Source organism: Mobula hypostoma, chromosome 29, assembly GCF_963921235.1.
Source record: "Mobula hypostoma chromosome 29, sMobHyp1.1, whole genome shotgun sequence".
Classification (NCBI taxonomy): Eukaryota; Metazoa; Chordata; class Chondrichthyes; order Myliobatiformes; family Myliobatidae; genus Mobula; species Mobula hypostoma.
In genome coordinates, this window is record NC_086125.1 from 15365424 (window position 1) to 15383688 (window position 18265).

The 18265-nt window shown below is 44.2% G+C and overlaps 1 protein-coding gene across 2 annotated transcripts in view; it reads right to left on the reverse strand.

Annotated features, from left to right (window-relative positions):
- Positions 1–2657: 2657 nt before the first annotated feature.
- The window catches only part of LOC134339260 (C-type lectin domain family 10 member A-like), a 68382-nt gene continuing 52774 nt past the window's right edge, over positions 2658–18265 (reverse strand). For both annotated transcript variants that reach the window (XM_063035625.1, XM_063035624.1), the window contains exons 9-12: positions 16985–17056; positions 14730–14875; positions 7917–8026; positions 2658–3020 (exon numbers count right to left, since the gene is read on the reverse strand). In XM_063035625.1, the coding sequence (XP_062891695.1) occupies positions 2879–3020; positions 7917–8026; positions 14730–14875; positions 16985–17056 (470 nt within the window). In that variant the 3' untranslated portion in view covers positions 2658–2878. The remainder of the gene's footprint in view (positions 3021–7916; positions 8027–14729; positions 14876–16984; positions 17057–18265) is intronic.

Sequence of the window (18265 nt, forward strand, 5' to 3'; positions counted from 1 at the left end):
GAGTTTATATTGCATTTTGCGTGCATTACTCTGAATTTGCAATATCTGTAGAATGTTTTGTGCTTGTAACAAAGGAAGAAGATTTGGGCATCCCTTTGGATTTTCGTGTCATTAAATTTTGATTTGAATAACAAAACAAATCTTTATATTCATTTGTACAACTGGTCTTTCAGAAAAAATTCTGTGAAATAATAGAGCAACGTTATTCTATAGTTGAATGAAGCTGCTTTTTAAACGTAGTTGTGTGTTTCAACCTGAATACTGGCTAAAGAAATTTGCCGCTGGCTGTGGCACGAATTAATGCAGGGTGGCTGGATTCAGCAAAACGGCGATTAGAGTACACTGCAAAACAGACATTAGATACAACAAAAGTTTTACTCTATTCTTCTGACGTCAGTGAATGGTTTAATGGAACACCCGAGATTCAGATCATGGAATCATCATTTATCCTTTCTTAAGCATCTTATCAGCAGAAAAAAGGAACATAAAGATTCTGCAGATTATATGCAGTACTTCAAGTTCCCAGAGATCGAAAAACACCGCCGTTAAATCACTAAACCGCCAAAATCCAAATGGTCACACACAAGCGGAGAAATATGGGAGTATACAAGTGGGCTATAAGTGCGATAGAGAAGACATTGGTGATGTTACTATCCTTCAGTAGAAGATGTTCTGCTTTAGAGATTTTAAATGTGCCTACGACCTCCAGTGTTGGGCAGCTATATTATATAACAGCATATACATAGAAATTCATTAAAGCAACGGATCCGTAGGATATGCTTTATTTGAAGTCCACCTCGACAGAATTTTGTCATTATTAGCCGGCAAAAAACAACAAATTCTGGAGGCACAACGGGAAAGAGATGGGACTGCAGAGAAAAGATGGACTGTCCGGCACTCGGAGTAACACAGCCCAAGTTCAGTCTACTTTCCGCCTATGGTCGACTGGATTAAAAACTGTTTAGAAACTATTCCAAGTCTTAAAGAATGAAGAGGTTGATTTGAAGTAGCACTGGAGTTTTGGGATTCTCAATGCATCATAGCTAAAAAGGGCAGAGTATCCAAATATGGCGAAGCCAGAAAGGCCAATTACGATGTATTGCGCTGGCATCTAGCCCAATTTGTTTCTGTAAGTCGAAATAAAATATAGTCCAGTTTAATGCAACGTTCTTACACTGGGACTCTATTCTTAAATGCCAAGGTTCCTTGCGTACAAACCTTCTGTTTTCTGAAATTCCGAAAGGGTTTCTGCATCTTGCACCCTTTCAGATAACGATTTCCCCCGCGCATTTGTTCGGAAAAGAAGTATTTTCAATTTGAAATATATGTCATCTAGTTCTACTTGCTGCAAAATGCAAATAGTTCCTATGTAATGACAGTTTGATTGTACTTCCTAATTTAATATTACTCAATTAATTATCCAATCTGCCTACTCTATTCCAAGGCAAATTTTTGAACAGTCCAGGTAGCTACAGTTCTAGCCCTGACTAGATCCTGTTTACTTCCCCTAATCTGAACAATCATATCACACATTTTATATCCGGCATCTGATGTGCAAACGATGCTCAAACGGAGAGGCAAATCGTTATTGCTATTCCCAGTGCATCTTGCATTGCTTGTTATTCTTGGCTAATAGATAAACACAACCAGTCTGATTATTTTAACCACGTTTTAACTTCACTTGCTGTGATTGGGGATCTATGAAAATATACTTCCTCCAAAACACGCAGAGTTTGAGGAGATTTGTAATACGACCAAAGACTTACAAATTCCTCAAAATGTAAGAGAGAGAGCACTCTGACTGGTTTGGAGCCTACAATAAAAAGGATCGCCAGAAGACGAGGAGGAATACAAATTTAGCCAGCTGTGTCACGGTACAACCATCTCCACTGTCGAGTACATCTTCAAAAAGGCGGTGCCTCAAGGAGGTCACATTGATTATTAACAGCCTTCACAATTAGGGTATGCCTCGTTACTATCATCTAGGGGGAGTTACAGGAGCCTGAAGAACTATACCTAACGATTCAGTAACAGCTTCTTATGCTCTGCCATCAGATGGCTGAACGGTTATGAGAGCCTGACAAATTTCAGAGTTGTATATGTATGTATGCTTTGACGATAAATGGCCCTTTGAGCCTTTGAACTTTTGAACCTGAAGATTATCTCGTTATTGTTTCTTTGCAGAATTTATTTTCGTAACTGATAGACTTTTATGTCTTGTACTTCACTTCTGCCTCAAAACGGGAAAAAATCACGTCGTTTATCACTGTTAATTAAAAAAAAAATTATTTCTACTTAACCTCAAATTTCTCTGCATTGTCTCTTATCCCAAATACATAATGTCAATCTTCTTTTCATTATGCTTATGTGCCAGTTTCCCGCTGAAGTGATCAGGACATTCATATCTGTCTCCAGTCTAAACGTAGCTACTTTCTGGTAAAGTACATTTCAGGCTCAAAGGGTTTACTGAGGAAGTTAGAGTAGGGGTTCATGCAGCAGAACGTACTGGGTGATCCGTTTAAACTGCACACCGTTCTTCAATTTCAGGTGGGTTGAGACCACGAAGCAACTCCCAATACTGGATAACTTAAAGCCGTGAGACACTTTCCAAGAGGTGAGCAAAGGATGAAGAATGCTCTAATACTTTGTAAGTATTCATGATCTAAATTTATTACAGCTGGAGTGGAGGAAAACGACAATTGTAGATTTTTTCGGAAAAAGACACCACAGAAAAGACGCGAATGAGTAACTGGATTACTTTTTAAAACATTAGCACCCTTTGGATGGACTAAAATGTGCTCTTATAAGATATAACATCTGTATATCATATTCAATCTTAAGAAAGTCGGTCATTGTTCTTTTCGTACCAACTGCTATATTAAGGCGGAATCAATGCAGATTTCTCACAGATCCAATGCTGAATGTTACTACACGGCAAGTCATTCCATTTTCCATTGTCAAATATCTCCGCACAGTCTTCACCGTGGTCTCCATCATTAGGTTCCCCTTCACTCCAGTATCTAAAGTAAAGAGTAAGGGAAGTAGTATTATTAATAGGACGCCTACCTCAATATCAACTTTAGTTCAATATTTATGCTACTGGCTATGGTGCCGCCAGAAGACCAGCAGATGCTGCCTACCTTTCACCCATCCTCTGAATTTCCAGGTGGAAATACTCTAAATATGATAATCCTGTACTGAACCGTTCCCATAATCGGTTTGGTTTGGAGTTTGGGATTCCATTTCAGTGAAAGGAAATTAACTGTATTGATAGTTCAGTATGGATAGTTATTGCAGCAGTGATATGAGACAAATGCTACTTGCTACATTAGTCCCTGCACTGCATTCGTCCTTAGAACAATTGGAGAATAAAGACGCATATGTAAGTCTCCTTTTCATTGACTATAGATCTGCCTTTAATACCATCATTCCAAATAAACTGATTCCTAAGCTCCAGTACCTGGGCCTTAGCAATCAGATCTGCAGCTGGATCTTCAACTTCCTCACCGCCAGGACCCAGGCTGTAAAAATAGAGGACAAGCTCTCCTCTACAATCATTCTGAGCACCGGTGCCCCACAAGGCTATGTACTCAGTCCCCTGTTGTACTCACTGTACACCCATGATTGTGCAGCCAAGTTTCCATCGAACCCAATATATAAGTTTGTTAATGTCACCACAATTGTAGGCCGTATCTCGTGTAAAGATGAGTCTGAGTACAAAGAGGAAATTAAGAACCTGGTGGCATGGTGTGAAGACAATAACCTATCCCTCAACGTCAGCAAGACGAGAGAATTGGTTGTTAACTTCAGACGGAGTAGCGGACCGCACGACCCCATTAACATCGGTGGTGCGCGAGTGGAATACGTCAAAAGCATTAAGTTCCTCGGGGTCAACATCACAAATGACCTGACTTGGTCCAACCAAGCAGAGTCCACTGCCAAGAGGGCCCACCAGCGCCTTTACTTCCTGACAAAGCTAAAGAAATTTGGCCTGTCCCCTAAAACGCTCACTAATTCTTATAGATGCACCGTAGAAAACATTCTTCTAGGGTGCATTACAACCTGGTACGGAAGTTGTTCTGTCCAAGACCGGAAGAAGCTACAGAAGATCGTGAACACAGCCCAGCACATCACACAAACTAATCTTCCTTCCTTGGACTCACTTTACGCTGCACGCTGTCGGAGCAGTGCTGCCAGGATAATTCCTCTTATTATCCCCTTAAACTGTTCACCTTTCACCCTTAATCAATGACCTCTAGATGTAGTCCCACCCGACCTCAGTGGAAATACCCTATTTGTACCACTCATAGTTTTGTATACCTCTATAAAATCTCCTCTCAGTCTTTTATGTTCCATTAGATAAAGTGCTAAGCTATTCATCTTTTTCCCAATAACTGAGCTCCTCCAGTTCTGGCAACATCCTTATAAATTGCCTCTGTACTCGTTTAATCTTTCCAATAGATAGGTAACTAAGATTGCACACAATACTCCAAATCAGACCTCACCAATGTCTTATACAACTTCAACATAACATTCCATCTGCTGTATTCAGTACTTTTATTTATGAAGGCCAATGTGACAAAAGCATTCTTTGCGTCCCTGTTTACTTGTAATGCCACTTTAAATAAATTATGAACCTGTATTCCCAGATCCCTTTGTTCTACAGCACCCCTCGGTGGCCTACCGTTAACAATGTAAGGCCTACCCACGCTGGTCCGACGGAAGTGTAGCACCTCGCACTTTCTGCCATAAATTCCTTGTCGCATTTTTCAGCCCAGTTTTTCAGCAGGTCCAGATCCTGCTGCAAGCTCTCAGAGTTTTCCTCGATGTCTACTACACCCGCAATTTTGCTTTCATCTGCAAAAGTGCTGATACATCTAACCACGTTACCATCAAGATTATTCACATAGGTGACAAAATACAACGCACCCAGCACCAATTATTGTGTCACTCTGCGAATCACAGCCCTCCAGTCGAGGATGCAACCATTTACTAGCTTCTCCCACAAAAACGATGTCTAATCCACAGCTGAAGTTTAAAAATTTCAGCTCCTCACGGCAGTTTTCAGAGTAGGACTGCGCCCAGTTAGTGAACGGGATTCATTAGATAATGAGAATAAGGATAAGGCAGGGGCAAACAGAGCGGCTATTGTGTGAGTGGGCCAATGTTAGAGAGGCTTTAGTTTCTCGGGCTTGGGTGTGGTAAGTTTCTTCTGTCTCTTCATTTTTCTTTCTTTGACTGTTATGGCACAGGCAGTGCAGGGAGAATGGCTTTTTGGAGATATCTTTTCTCCCAGATAAGCAAATCTGCAGCAGATCCCTCGAGCAACAGCTCCTCAGAGAAAGTTAAGAAACTGGAGCAGCAGCTCGATGACCTTGTGCTCATATTGGAGAATGAATAAGTTGTAGAATTAGCTATAGAGATGTAGTTCCCCTTAGATTTCAGGAGGCAGGTAACTGTGTGAACGTCAGGAGAAGAAAGTGGCCGTTCCCTCTATAATTTTTGGATACTCTTGAGAGGAACGACCTCTATTTGGGGAATCGCAGCAACCAGGTGTCTGGCGCTGAATCTGCCGCTGTGGCATACAAGAGCAGAGAGGTGAGATTCTATTATTAAAGGAATGGAGACAACATCCTGTGGACGCGATATACACACGCAGATAGTATATTGCCTCCCTGGTGCCAGGTTCAGTTACGCCTTGGATAGGGTCCACAACATTCTACAAGGTTGTCGGAGGTCCTGCACTTTAACTTAGCTTCTATCGCCCTGCATTCACTTTGCAGAACTTCTTTACTCATTCTACTAATGTCATTGGCACCTACATGTATCAGGACCTCTGGATTCTCACCTTCCCGAGGTACCGACGACGGATTCGGATATATGCCGAACACTGGCACTCGGGTAGCAACATACTATCCGGGAATCTCAGTCTCGTCCATAGAACATCCCTTCTGTTCCCCTAACGAACGAAAACCTGATCACCACATCTCGCCGCTTCTCCCTCCCCTTCCCTTCTGAATCACAGTGCCAGATTCAGTTCCAGACACCTGACTGCCATAACTTTCCAGTACTCCGGTATCCCCCTCAACAGTCTCCAAATTGTTGCTCGGGGGATAACCACAGGGATACCCTGCACTGGCTGTTTAATCCCTTTCCCTTTCCTGCCTGCTATCTAGTTAACTGTATCCTTCACCTGGGGGTTAACTATCTTTCTATATGTCCTATCCCTCACCACCTCAGTCTCCCAAATGATCCGAGTTCATCCATTTCCAACTCCATGTTCGGAGCTGTAGCCGGATGCATTTCTCACAGGTGTAGTCGTCAGGGAACCTGGAGGTCTCCCTGCTTTCCCACAGCTCCCGCAGGAGCATTTATCTACCGTGCTTGGCATCCCTACTGTTCTAACTAGGCAAGTATAAAGAAGGGAAAAAAACAATAAACGGCTATGGGGAAAATTCTACCAACATCATTTAGATTTTTCTGACTGAAGCCTCTCCTCGTTGAAGTTTCAAAGAGATAAAACCACAAAATTCCCTCTCTAACACTGGCCGCCGTAACAATGGTCGCTTTGTTTGCGCTGCCCTATTTTATTTTCTACTTGCCGATAAAACCTGAACGCTGATTGGCCGCTGTTCAAAAACACCAAACTGCCACGAGTCCATCCGTTATGTACTCAGCGGTCAGACCTGGGTGAATTACGTCTTCTCACCCTTAGTATCTCCGAATCTCCGCGGCTCAGAAAATGAGCTCCGATCGGGGTAATCGAATCCTCGGTTACAATCGATATTTTTTTATGAGGCAGCCTGGCTTTCACGATTCTCATGCTTGTCCTTCATCATGTTTTCCCCACAGGACTCGATCATTCCGACCTCTTGAAATCAAGGTGTTCCTGCTAAAGCGGCTCGCAACGCCGGCATAGGTCGATGGTGCCGATTATTCTCTCTACGGCACCGCTCACTGCCTGCTACTGAGGCTCGTTTTCAGAGTGATTTTTTTTCATATTCGCCACTGCCGTTTCCAGCTGCTGGCTTTTCTGTCTACAGGCTCCAATATCAGTAAGTCAATAGCCTGGCTGTCCGCACACCAACTGATTCCAGAACAGACACACAAGTTTCTACAAATTTCAATTTTCTGCCCAAGCAATAAAGCCGATTATATTGCATACACCCCATTAATTCTTCGGGACCCTGCGGACAGCCGATGTCCAGTACAAATCAATGCTCTCTTTATTACACCAGTTTATGCAATCTTTTCAAAATTCTCAGCGACCACAGATCCACACTTCGCTCGGCGTAGCCCCAGATCTCTGTTCTAGTCTTAAATCTTTGTACAAGCTGCCGATTGGAACAGCTATATGCACGCACATTCCTGGAAAAATCTGTTTTTACGCGAATAATGCCGTCAGTAAAGAAGACCTTCAGTCACGAGACACACCACAACAGGGAGACATAATGTAAAAGCATGTAAAATGTAGAAACAGAACGGCAGTCTATATAAATAGTAGAGTAACTGAGATGTTTGCGTCAGATAGCAATGGTGAGGGCAATGCGGTCAAACTCTTGTTGAGCCGAATGAGCTCAAATCCGATAAGTAAGAATGACGTGAAAAAGACCCATTAAGAAAGATAAATGGAGGACAGCTAGTTGTAGGAGTGAACTGTGTGGTTTGTAGGTGGGTGTTAATAGGAGAGCAGGGGATGTAAAGGAGCGAAGAGGGGCTAGAGAGGGTATGGGAAAGAGAACAAATATGGGAAAACAACTGATGAATAGCTAGCAGCGTAAGGACTACTTGAAATTAGAAAATCGAGTTATATCATTATGTTGTAAATAACTCCCGGAACATGAAGTGATGAGGTATTTTGATTTTCGTTTATCATTCAACGCCAGAGAGATGGGATAAACTGGAAAGAAACTCACGTTAAAGAGGAAGAATAATCGGTTCCGTCCACCCAGCGCCAATCACCTTCAGACGCAGTATCACTGAGGCCAATCCAATATCGCATTTGAAGGGTCCGTCTTAAAAATTCCTGCCATGGAAACGGAAATGCCTCATTGTATGTAGTACCAATAACTAGTTTAATTGTATTGAACAACTGTGTAGTTGATATACTTATAAAGAAAGCCCAATTACTCATTTCAAGGCGTATAAATGGCTAAATGAAAGTGGGTGAGAATGGCACTGGATCGTCTATTTATTTACATATATCTTTTCTCCGTGGGGGCGTATTTGGCAGCTACGGCAGCACGAAGTTTCAGCAGAAATGACAGGGAATGACTAGAGGGCGTACCTTAGCTAGCCTTTCGTAGCAGTGCTGAGACATCGCATTTGGCTTAAACTGACTCCATACGGTCACTTGTCTTAAATCTCCAACCCTTTCACCACGTTTGCTTTGCAACTGACAACCTCTACATTTTCTCACTTGTGTGGGAGAGTGCCGGTCCCGAACCTTTAACAAAGGTTTCTATTTGACTGTCTGTCCATTGAGCACCTCTATTGTAGATCCAGGGGTTCTAAGAAGTTACATTTGAAGTCATTTCTTTGAGTATTTAGGGGTGTTTGTTAAAATTGTTTGCGTCCCCTACATCTGCTGATTTCCTCCCGACAACTTCACCAGGAATATAGCAATTAGAGATGTTCATTTGAATGAATGAACTGTTGATTAAGGACTCTATTTCACGCACTGGTGCTGAATTCTTTGTGTGTTTTTGGAGCTGCAAGATAAGAGAAGATTATTCTATTACAGACCTGTTTTTTGTCTTTGTATAATGCCTTGGAAAAACAGGAAGTCGAGGCACTCAAAACAGAATACAAAGCATCAAACTTACACATTACATCGATAATCCAAATATGGCTTGTGCTCGATTTTCTAGTCGGAGATGACTCCCAGGATATTGATTGTTGGAGGGATGTTCATTGCTGGTAAGGTCATTTGTTTTCAAAAGTTGGCCACTTATCGCACATGCCGGATTATTGATGCATGCATATCCGAATTGAATTATTCGCCGAGGACTTGAAAAAGCTTTTGAATCTTTACGAAACCATAGAAACATAGAAACATAGAAAATCTATAGCACAATACAGGCCCTTCGGCCCACAAAGCTGTGCCGAACATGTCCCTATCTTAGAAATTACTAGGCTTACCTATAGCCTTCTGTTTTTGTAAGATCCATGTATCTATCCAAAAGTTTCTTAAAAGACCCTATCGTATCCGCTTCTACCACCGTTGCCGGCAGCCCATTCACGCAATCAACACTCTCTGAGTATAGAACTTACGCCTGACATCTCCTCTGTACCTACTGCCCATCACCTTAAACCTGTGTCTTCTTGCGGCAACCATTTCGGCCCTGGGAAAAAGCCTCCGACTATCCACATGATCAATGCCTCTCATCATCTTCTACACCTCTATCAGGTCACGCTTCATCCTCCCCCGCCCCAAAGAGAAAAGGCGGAGATCACTCAACCCGTTTTCATAAGGCATGCTTCCCAATCCAGGCAACAGCCTTCTAAATCTCATCTGCACCCTTTCTGTGGCTTCCACATCCTTCCTGTAGTGAGGCGACCAGAACTGAGCACAGTACTCAAAGTGGGGTCTGACCAGGGTCCTATATAGCTGCAACATTACCTCTCGGTTCCTAAATTCAGTTCCACGATTAATGAAAGCCAATACACCGTATGCCTTTTTAACTACAGAGTCAACCAGTGCAGATGCTTTGAGCATCCTATGGACTCGGACCCCATGATCCTTCTGATGCTCCACACTGCAAAGACTCTTTCCATTATTTCTATATTCTGCCGTCATATTTGACCTACCAAAATGAACCACTTCACACATATCTGCGTTGAACTCTATCTGCTACTTCTCAGCCCAGTTTTGCATCTTATCAATGTCCCGCTGTAACCTCTGACAGCCCTCTACACTATCCACAATGCCTCCAACCTTTGTGTCATCAGCAAACTTACTAAACCATCCCTCTACTTCCTCAGCCGGGTCATTTATAAAAATCACTATGAGTAAGGGTCCCAGAACAGATCCCTGAGGCACACCACTGGTCACCGACCTCCATGCAGTATATGACCCGTCTACAACTACTCTTTGCCTTCTGTGGGCAAGCCAGTTTCGGATCCACAAAGAAATGTCCCCTTGGACCATGCCTCCTTACTTTCTCAATAAGCCTTGTATGGGGTACCTCATCAAATGCCTTGCTGAAATCCATGTACAGTATATCTACTGCTCTTCCTTCATTAATGTCTTTAGTCACATCCTCAAAAGATTCAATCAGGCTCGTAAGGCACGACCTACCAAAGCCATGCTGACTATTCCTAATCATGTTATCCCTCTCTAAATGTTCATAAATCCTGCTTCTCAGGATCTTCTCCATCAGCTTCCCAGCCACTGAAGTAAGACTCGCTGGTCTAAAGCTTCCGGGGCTATTTCTACTCGCTTTCTTGAATACAGCAACAATATCCGCAACGTTCTGATCCTCTGGGACCTCTCCCGTCCCCATTGATGTTTCAAAGATCTTCGTCAGAGGCTCAGTAATCTTCTCCCTCGCCTCCCACAGTAGCTTGGGGAAAACATCCTCCCGTCCCGGCGACTTATCCAGCTTGATACTTTCCAAAAGCTCCTGCACATCCTCTTTCTTAATGTCTACATGCTCAAGATTTTCAGTCCGCTGCAAGTCAGCACTACAATCACCAAAATCATTTTCCATAGTGAATACTGAAGTAAAGTATTCATTAAGTACGTCTGCTATTTCCTCCAGTTCCATGCACACTTTCCCACTGTCACACTGCATAGCTTCTATTCTTTCAAGCCCTATCCTCTTACCCTTCACATAACTGTAGATCGCCTTGCGGTTTTCTTTAATCCTGCCGCCAAGGCCTTCTTATCTCCCTTTCTGGCTCTCCTAATTTCCTTTTTAAGCTCCTTCCTTTTATTTTATAATCTTGTAGATTTCTAACATTACCTCGCTCTCTGACCCTATTGTAAGCTTTTCTTTTCTTCTTGACTAGATTTATTACAGCCTTTGCACACCACAGTTTCTGTACCCTACCATAACTTCCCTGTCTCATAGGGACGTACCTATGCTAAACTTCACGCAAATACCTCCTGAACATTTGCCATATTTCTTCCGTACCTTTCACTGAGAACATCTGTTCCCAATTTAAGCTTCAAATTTTCTGCCTGATGGCCGCATAATTCCCCTTACTCCAATTAAACGCTTTTCTAACTTGTATGTTCTTATCTCTCTCCAATGTTATTGTAAAGAAGATAGAATTATAATCACTATCTCCAAAATGCTCTGCCACTGAGAGATCTGACACATGACCAGGTTCATTTCCCAATACCAAATCAAGTATAGTCTCTCCTCTTGTAGGCTTATCTACATATTGTGTCAAGAAACCTTTCCGAACACACCCAACAAACTCCACCCCATCTAATCCCCTTGCTATGGGGAGATACAAATCGATATTTGGGAAATTAAAATCCCCCAATACGACAACTCTGTTATTATTATACCTTTCCAGGATCTGTTTCCCTATCTGCTCCTCGATATCTCTGTGACTATTGGGCAGCCGATAAAAACACCCTGTAAAGTTATTAACCCCTTCCTGTTCCTAATCTCCACCCACAGAGACTCCGTAGACAATCTCTCCATGACGTCCACCTTTTCTGCAGCCGTGACACTATCTCTGATCAGCAGTGCCGTGCCCCCACCTCTTTTGCCTCCCTCCCTGTCCTTTCTGAAACATCCAAAACCCGGCACTTGAAGTAACCATTCCTGTCCCTGAGCCATCCAAGTCTCTGTAACGGCCACCACGTCATAGCTCCAAGTACTGATCCACGCTCTAAGCTAATCCGTTTTGTTCACAATACTTCTTGCGTTAAAATAGACACATCTCAAACCATCGGTCTGAGCTCGTCCCTTCTCTATCACCTGCCTATCCTCCCTCACACACTGTCTCCAAGCTTTCTTGATTTGTGACCCAATCGCCTCTTCCCCAGTCTCTGTAGTTCGGTTCCCACCCCCCAACATTCCAGTTTAAACTCCCCCCATTAGCTTTCCCTACCCTTCTGAGCCACAGGGCCGGACTCTGTGCAAGAGGCACGGCCACTGTTGCTTCCCCCATGTAGGATGTCCCCCCAACAGCCCTCAAACAGGAGTACCTATTGTTCAGGGAGACAGCCACAGCCGTACTGTCTAGTACGTGACTCTTCCCCTTCCCTCTCCTGACTGTTACCCACTTGTCTGCCTTCCGTGGCCCCGGGGTGACCACCTATCTATAACTCCTTTTTATCACCTCCTCGCTCTCCCTGACCAGACGAAGGTCATTGACCTTCATCTCCGGTTCCCTAACTCGTTCCCTCAGGAGCTGCAGCTCGACACATCTGGTGCAGATATGGCCACCCGGGTGCTGGCAGACTCCAGGACCTCCGACATCTGACACGGAGCACAGAAAACCGGCCTCGCACACATACTAATTCCTTTCCACAATTAACACAGGTAAACCTGCCTCGCCACGTTACCGCCTATGCCCGTTGAGCCAAAGCCCTGTCACTCTGCTACCTCTTACTCCGCTGCCCGCTGGATATGGTGGTCTTCTTTTTAAACTGTTCCCGCTCTCCTGGTTGACGTCACACGCCTGCTCATTCTTGCCTCTCTTTTACACCGAGTAGTAAAGTGCCTTCGCTCCGAAAATTCTCAGCTGTTCGACTCGCAGTAAATCAACAGTAAACATCCTCACTCCTGTCTCAGCTTGGAAGAAGATTAATGAGGAAATACGTGAAGGTGGTGGAATGCTAGTCTCTGCTGTTTGGGATTCTACCACAATGGCCTGATGCTGAGATGACTGACTTCCCGCAAGCTAAAACTCTGCCACACTTCTCCGTGCATGCAGGGACTTTGTCCAGCAGACAGGGGGTGGCGGCGAAACCACCAAATATTGTCTTGATGTTACGACAGTCTCTTTCACATCAAATTACAAAATCTTGGGGTTTGATTGGTGATGGCTGCATTACACTGTGGAGCAGCGTGTTCCTGATGAAACCCAAAATAACTAACAGCGAATACATTATTGATGAGTAAGCGTTACATATGAACAGTGCTTTGGACTTTTCGCGTACTTGACGAGAACAAATAAATCAGTTAGCTGAGAGTTGATGACAATATTTTCTATATTATTGTGTATGGTTTACATCGAACAATACAGTAGATGTTTGTACAGTAGATGGCATTGCCGCACATTTCTTGGAACAACTTTTGGCTCGGGCACAACCAGTTCACGAGCTCAAACGTTTGGCACTTTCTTGACGTGCGAGCAATGCCCATCGTCTTCTATCACTTCGTGCACTGCAAGGACTAGTAATTCTCCGAATTGAAAGAGTACTCCTGTGAAACTAAACAAATCACGGATGTAACTCTCCGTGCGAAAGGAACCTGAGGAAAGTAAGCAAAATTGATACACGCTGGAGAGCTAATCATTTTAAAGGATTTGGGAAAGAAGGTGGATGGACGTTTTGAAAAGACGGCACTGGAAGAGGGCAGTGCCGCCATGGGCTTCATGGACTTCAGTTCCAGAATAATTCAATGATTTCAACACTAGAACTCAATTATAGCTCTGTTAATTGATTGCTGTTTACTGGTCGGCTCTCCTTGCAAGTAAGTCTGGATATTTACCACGCAGTGCACCCGCGCCTCTGAAGTTCACAATGGCCGGAAAACACTTTGAACATCCTTAGGCTGGAGAGAATGTGGTAAAGCCTTTCCCTTACAGAGCGAGAGACACAAGTTCGGGTTCGATCCTGAACTTCGAACTTTCTGTATAGAACTTGTCAATTTACTTTGTTACCTTCTAGATGTTGCTTAAGTGTTAAAATTTCTCTATTTTACAAAGATATGCAAATAGGTAGTTTAGCTCAATTTAAATTGCCCTTTGGTCTGTAGGAACATATCGGCAAATTGATATTAATGTTGAATTAACTAAGGGGTTGGTTTTGTTGATGGGCAATCGTTTGTGGATGGAAGGGTAAATTTCTCAATGACTAGTCAGAAGCCGGCACTGGAATCTACACAGGTTCCATAAAAACCAAAGACTGAATAGCCAGGGGCAACGAATTGGTGCCACACATTTTCGATCAAAAGAAATTCCAGCAGTTGCCTGGGAGTTAAGCAATTCTTCTCTTAGAAGATCTAACCAGGAACGGAAAAGATATATCAGAAGGAATCTTGCCCAGAAAAAAAAAATCCATGGTTAAATAAAGAACAAATAAAATCGTGCCCCTTATTCTGGAAATGAATATTGAGGTGAGTCGGGTCTTCAGAAAGCACATTAGCTGTGGTGTGCGTATTTTTGGGATGGTCAGTGAAAGATTATAATTCCATCTAAGTTAAAATAGTGCGTGCCTGCTCCCAGCTACATTTCTGTCTGTGCATACTGACGTACCACACCGTTTAATGCCAAGGGGAACTGACGGAAGATCCTGACTTGGAATACCAGAGAGCTGGATTTTTCAGAGGTTATAACATTAAATGAATAGCAACACGTTGAAATAAGAATGTGGAAATAAATAGAAATAGAGCTGTCATTGATCTTAAACGAAGATTTATCCAAAACCTGGCGAACAACAGCCCAACACTGAGTTATTCATGGCTTCTCTCTGCTTTTGTGGTTCAACTCTATCACTCCGAATCTGCTGGTCAGCGTGACCATTCAAACAGATCTCCTACCTGCTCTTCTTCATTGTTAATGACAACAAGATGGGCATCTACCGATGCACAGTGTCTCTGGGACTCCGCCCAGATTTGTGTTCTTGAGGAAAATTGATAACAGCTTTTCCTGAACCGAATCCAATCTGTGGGGCATTGCGGAATATCTGTGAAGAAATTGAAGTACTGTAAATATAAGAGGGATTGTCCTGTTTTGAATGGACATATTTCAGGGATACTTGGATGCGGAGTGTAATGGGGAAATCCCTGAATGTATGACGCCTCAAAAAGGTGGCATCCATCATTCAGGATCCCTGTCACCCAGGACATGTCCCCTTTTCATTGTTGCCTGCAAGGAACAAGAACACTAGCCCGAAGACACACACTCAACGTTTTAGAAACAGGTTCTTCACCCCTCCCCCCACCTCCGCCATCATAGTTCCGCATAGAAAATTAATCCACGGGCACTTCATCAGCAAAATTCACCTCCTTTTTTGCAGTACTTATTTAATTTAGTGTTATAAATACATTTTATAATTTATACTTTTATTACCATATATTGCGATGTACCGGCCCTACAGAAACAAATTTCACGACATGTGCCAGTGATATAAAGCCAGATTCTGATTCTGATTCTTGTTCATGTACGGACATATATCAGAGATACCTGGCTGTGGAGTGTAAGGACGACATCCCTGAATGGATGCTGCCTCCGGAAGTTGGCATCCATCATTCAGGACCCCCATCACCCAGGACATGCCCTGTACAAAAAATGCTAGTGAACGCAGCAGGCCCTGGCAAGAGGTATAGTCGACGTTTCGGGCCGGGGCCCTTCGTCAGGACTAACTGAAAGAAGAGATAGTAAGAGATTTCAAAGTGGGAGGGGGATGGGAAGATCCGAAATGACAGGAGAAGACGGGGGGAGGGGTGGATCTAAGAGCTGGAGAAGGGACAGGATCATGGGACGGGAAGCCTGGGGAGAAAGTGACAGGGGAAGGGGAGCCACCTCCATCGCGATCCCACCACCAAGCACATCTCCCCCCGCCCCCTTCTTCTTTCCGCAGGGATCGCTCCCTGCGAGACCCCCTTGTCCATTCGTCGTCCCACCCCCCATCCCTTCCGACCGATCTCCCTCCCGGCACTTATCCTTGTAAGCGGAACAAGTGCTACACATGCCCTTACACTTCCTCCCTCACCACCATTCAGGGCCACAACAGTCTTTCCAGGAGAGGCGACAATTCACCTGTTAGTCGGCTGGGGTGATATACTGCGTCCGGTGTTCCCCGTGCGGCCTTCTATATATTGGCGAGACCCGACGCAGGCTGGAAGACCGTTTCGCTGAACACCTACGCTCTGTCCGCCAGAGAAAGCAGGATCTCCCAGTGGCCACACATTTTAATTCCTCGTCCCATTCCCATTCTGATATGTCTATCCACAGCCTCCGCTACTGCCAAGATGAAGCCACACTCAGGTTGGAGGTACAACACCTTATGTTCCGTCTGGGTAGCCTCCAATCTGATGGCATAAATATTGACTTCTCTAACTTCCGTTAATGCCCCTCCTCCCCTTCACACGCCATCCCTTATTTATTTATTTCATAATTTTTTTTTTTGCTTTTCTCTCTCTCTCTCTCTCTCTTCTCCCTCTGTCCCTCTCATTATAACTCCTTGCCTGCTCGCCACCCTCCGGGTTCCCCTCCCGCCTTCTCTTTCTCCCCAGGCTTCCCGTCCCATTACCCTCTCCCTTCTCCAGCTCTTAGATCCATCCCTCCCCTCCTGTCTTCTCCTATCACTTCGGATCTCCCCCTCCCCCTCCCACTTTCAAATCTCTTACTATCAATCCTTTCCATTAGTCCTGACGAAGGGTCCCGGCCCAAAACGTCGACTCTACCTCTTCCTACGGATTCTGCCTGGCTTGCTGCGTTCACCAGAAACGAAACGTATCAGTGTCCGGATAGTGTTGCTTTGGGGGTTGCTCCAGCGTTGTTTGGGCAAGGGAGTTTGAAACCCAGTTTTTTTTTTAATAGACGTTGGCGATGGTGATTGTAGGAAAATCTCGCCGCAGGATAGATGGAGAATGGGTGTCGTTAGGAAAGGCGAATACAGTCGAACAGGAGACTTTGTAGCAAACAAAGTTTAGAGTATGGTCTTTGCGGTGTACGTAGGGGTAGATAAAGCAATTTTAAAAAACAACGCCGCTCTGTACCGGATCAACATTGATGTAGTTTCATGCTTTAAAACTGGGCATATATCTATAACTGATAATTATTAACTTACTGTTATTCAGCTGCAAAATGTCGTTATGAAGTTCAGCGATAGAGCTGCCGATCTTCTTGAAGTTTTCTGCAACTGAAAGAGGACAACACATCACATCCTAGCGTTTTCAGTTGCATCTATGTCTTGAAGAACGATTAAAATCGCCATCAATATCATTGAAAATAAAGTAAAGGTGAAAACGTGTGTGGCGCACAGCTACGCCTGGTGTTGAATCAGTCAGAGAAAGACAGTCAGGCACATTACATTGTTTCGTTCTCAATGAAGGTGAGACATAACCAATATTGCATCAGATATGCGTGTTCCTCGCAAGACGCAGAAATTGCTGGAGGAACTGGGCAGATCAGGCAGCATCTGTGGAAAGGAAAATACAGTGGACGTTTCGGACCGAGACCCTACATCAAGACTGGAAAAACCGACGCGAGGTCACTTGAGAAGGTGGGGGGAGAGTCAAAAATCTACAAAGTGGCAGGTGAATGGTGAGACTAGGAGGTGGAGAATGGTAAAGTAAAACTCTGGGAGGTTGTGTGGTGAAAGAGAATAAGGGTAGAAGGGCAGGAAGAGGAAGAATCTGATGAAAGAGGGTAGAAGACCACGGAAGAAACGGAAGGAGCAGGGCACCGCGGGGGGGGGGGGAGCGGTGATAGACAGGCAAGGAAAAAGGTGAGAGAGGGAAACAATAATGGGGAATAGTGTTGAGGGTGGGATGCAATGACCAGAAGTTCCAGAAACTGATGTTCATGCCATCAGGTTGGAGGCTGCCTTGAAGGAATATAACGTGTTGTTCCTCCAACCTGAGTGTGGCCTCAACACGGCAGTAAAGGAGGACATGGACTGACATGTCAAAATGGGAATTGGAAGTAGATTTAAAATGGGTGGCTAGAGGGAGATCCCACTTTTTCTGGTAGAGGGAGCGCAGGTACTTGATGAAACGGTCACCCAATCTACTTCGAGACAAACAGATGTACAGGAGACCACAGCAGAAGCACCAGATAGAATAGATGACCGCAGCAGATACACTGCTGAAGTGTCAACTCACATGCAAGGACTATTTCGTGCTCTGAATAGTAGTGAGGGAGGAGGTGTAGAGGCAGGAGAGGCAATTGTTCCGTTTGCAAAGCTAAGTACCAGGAGGGAGATAAGTGGGGAGGAATGGGTAGACATTGCAGCCTCGTAGGGAGCAATCCCTGAGGGAAGTGCAAAGTAAAGGGGGGGGGGAATGAGGGCAGGAAAGGATGTTGCTTGGCGGTGGGATCCTGTAGGAGATTTCGGAAGTTACGAGAA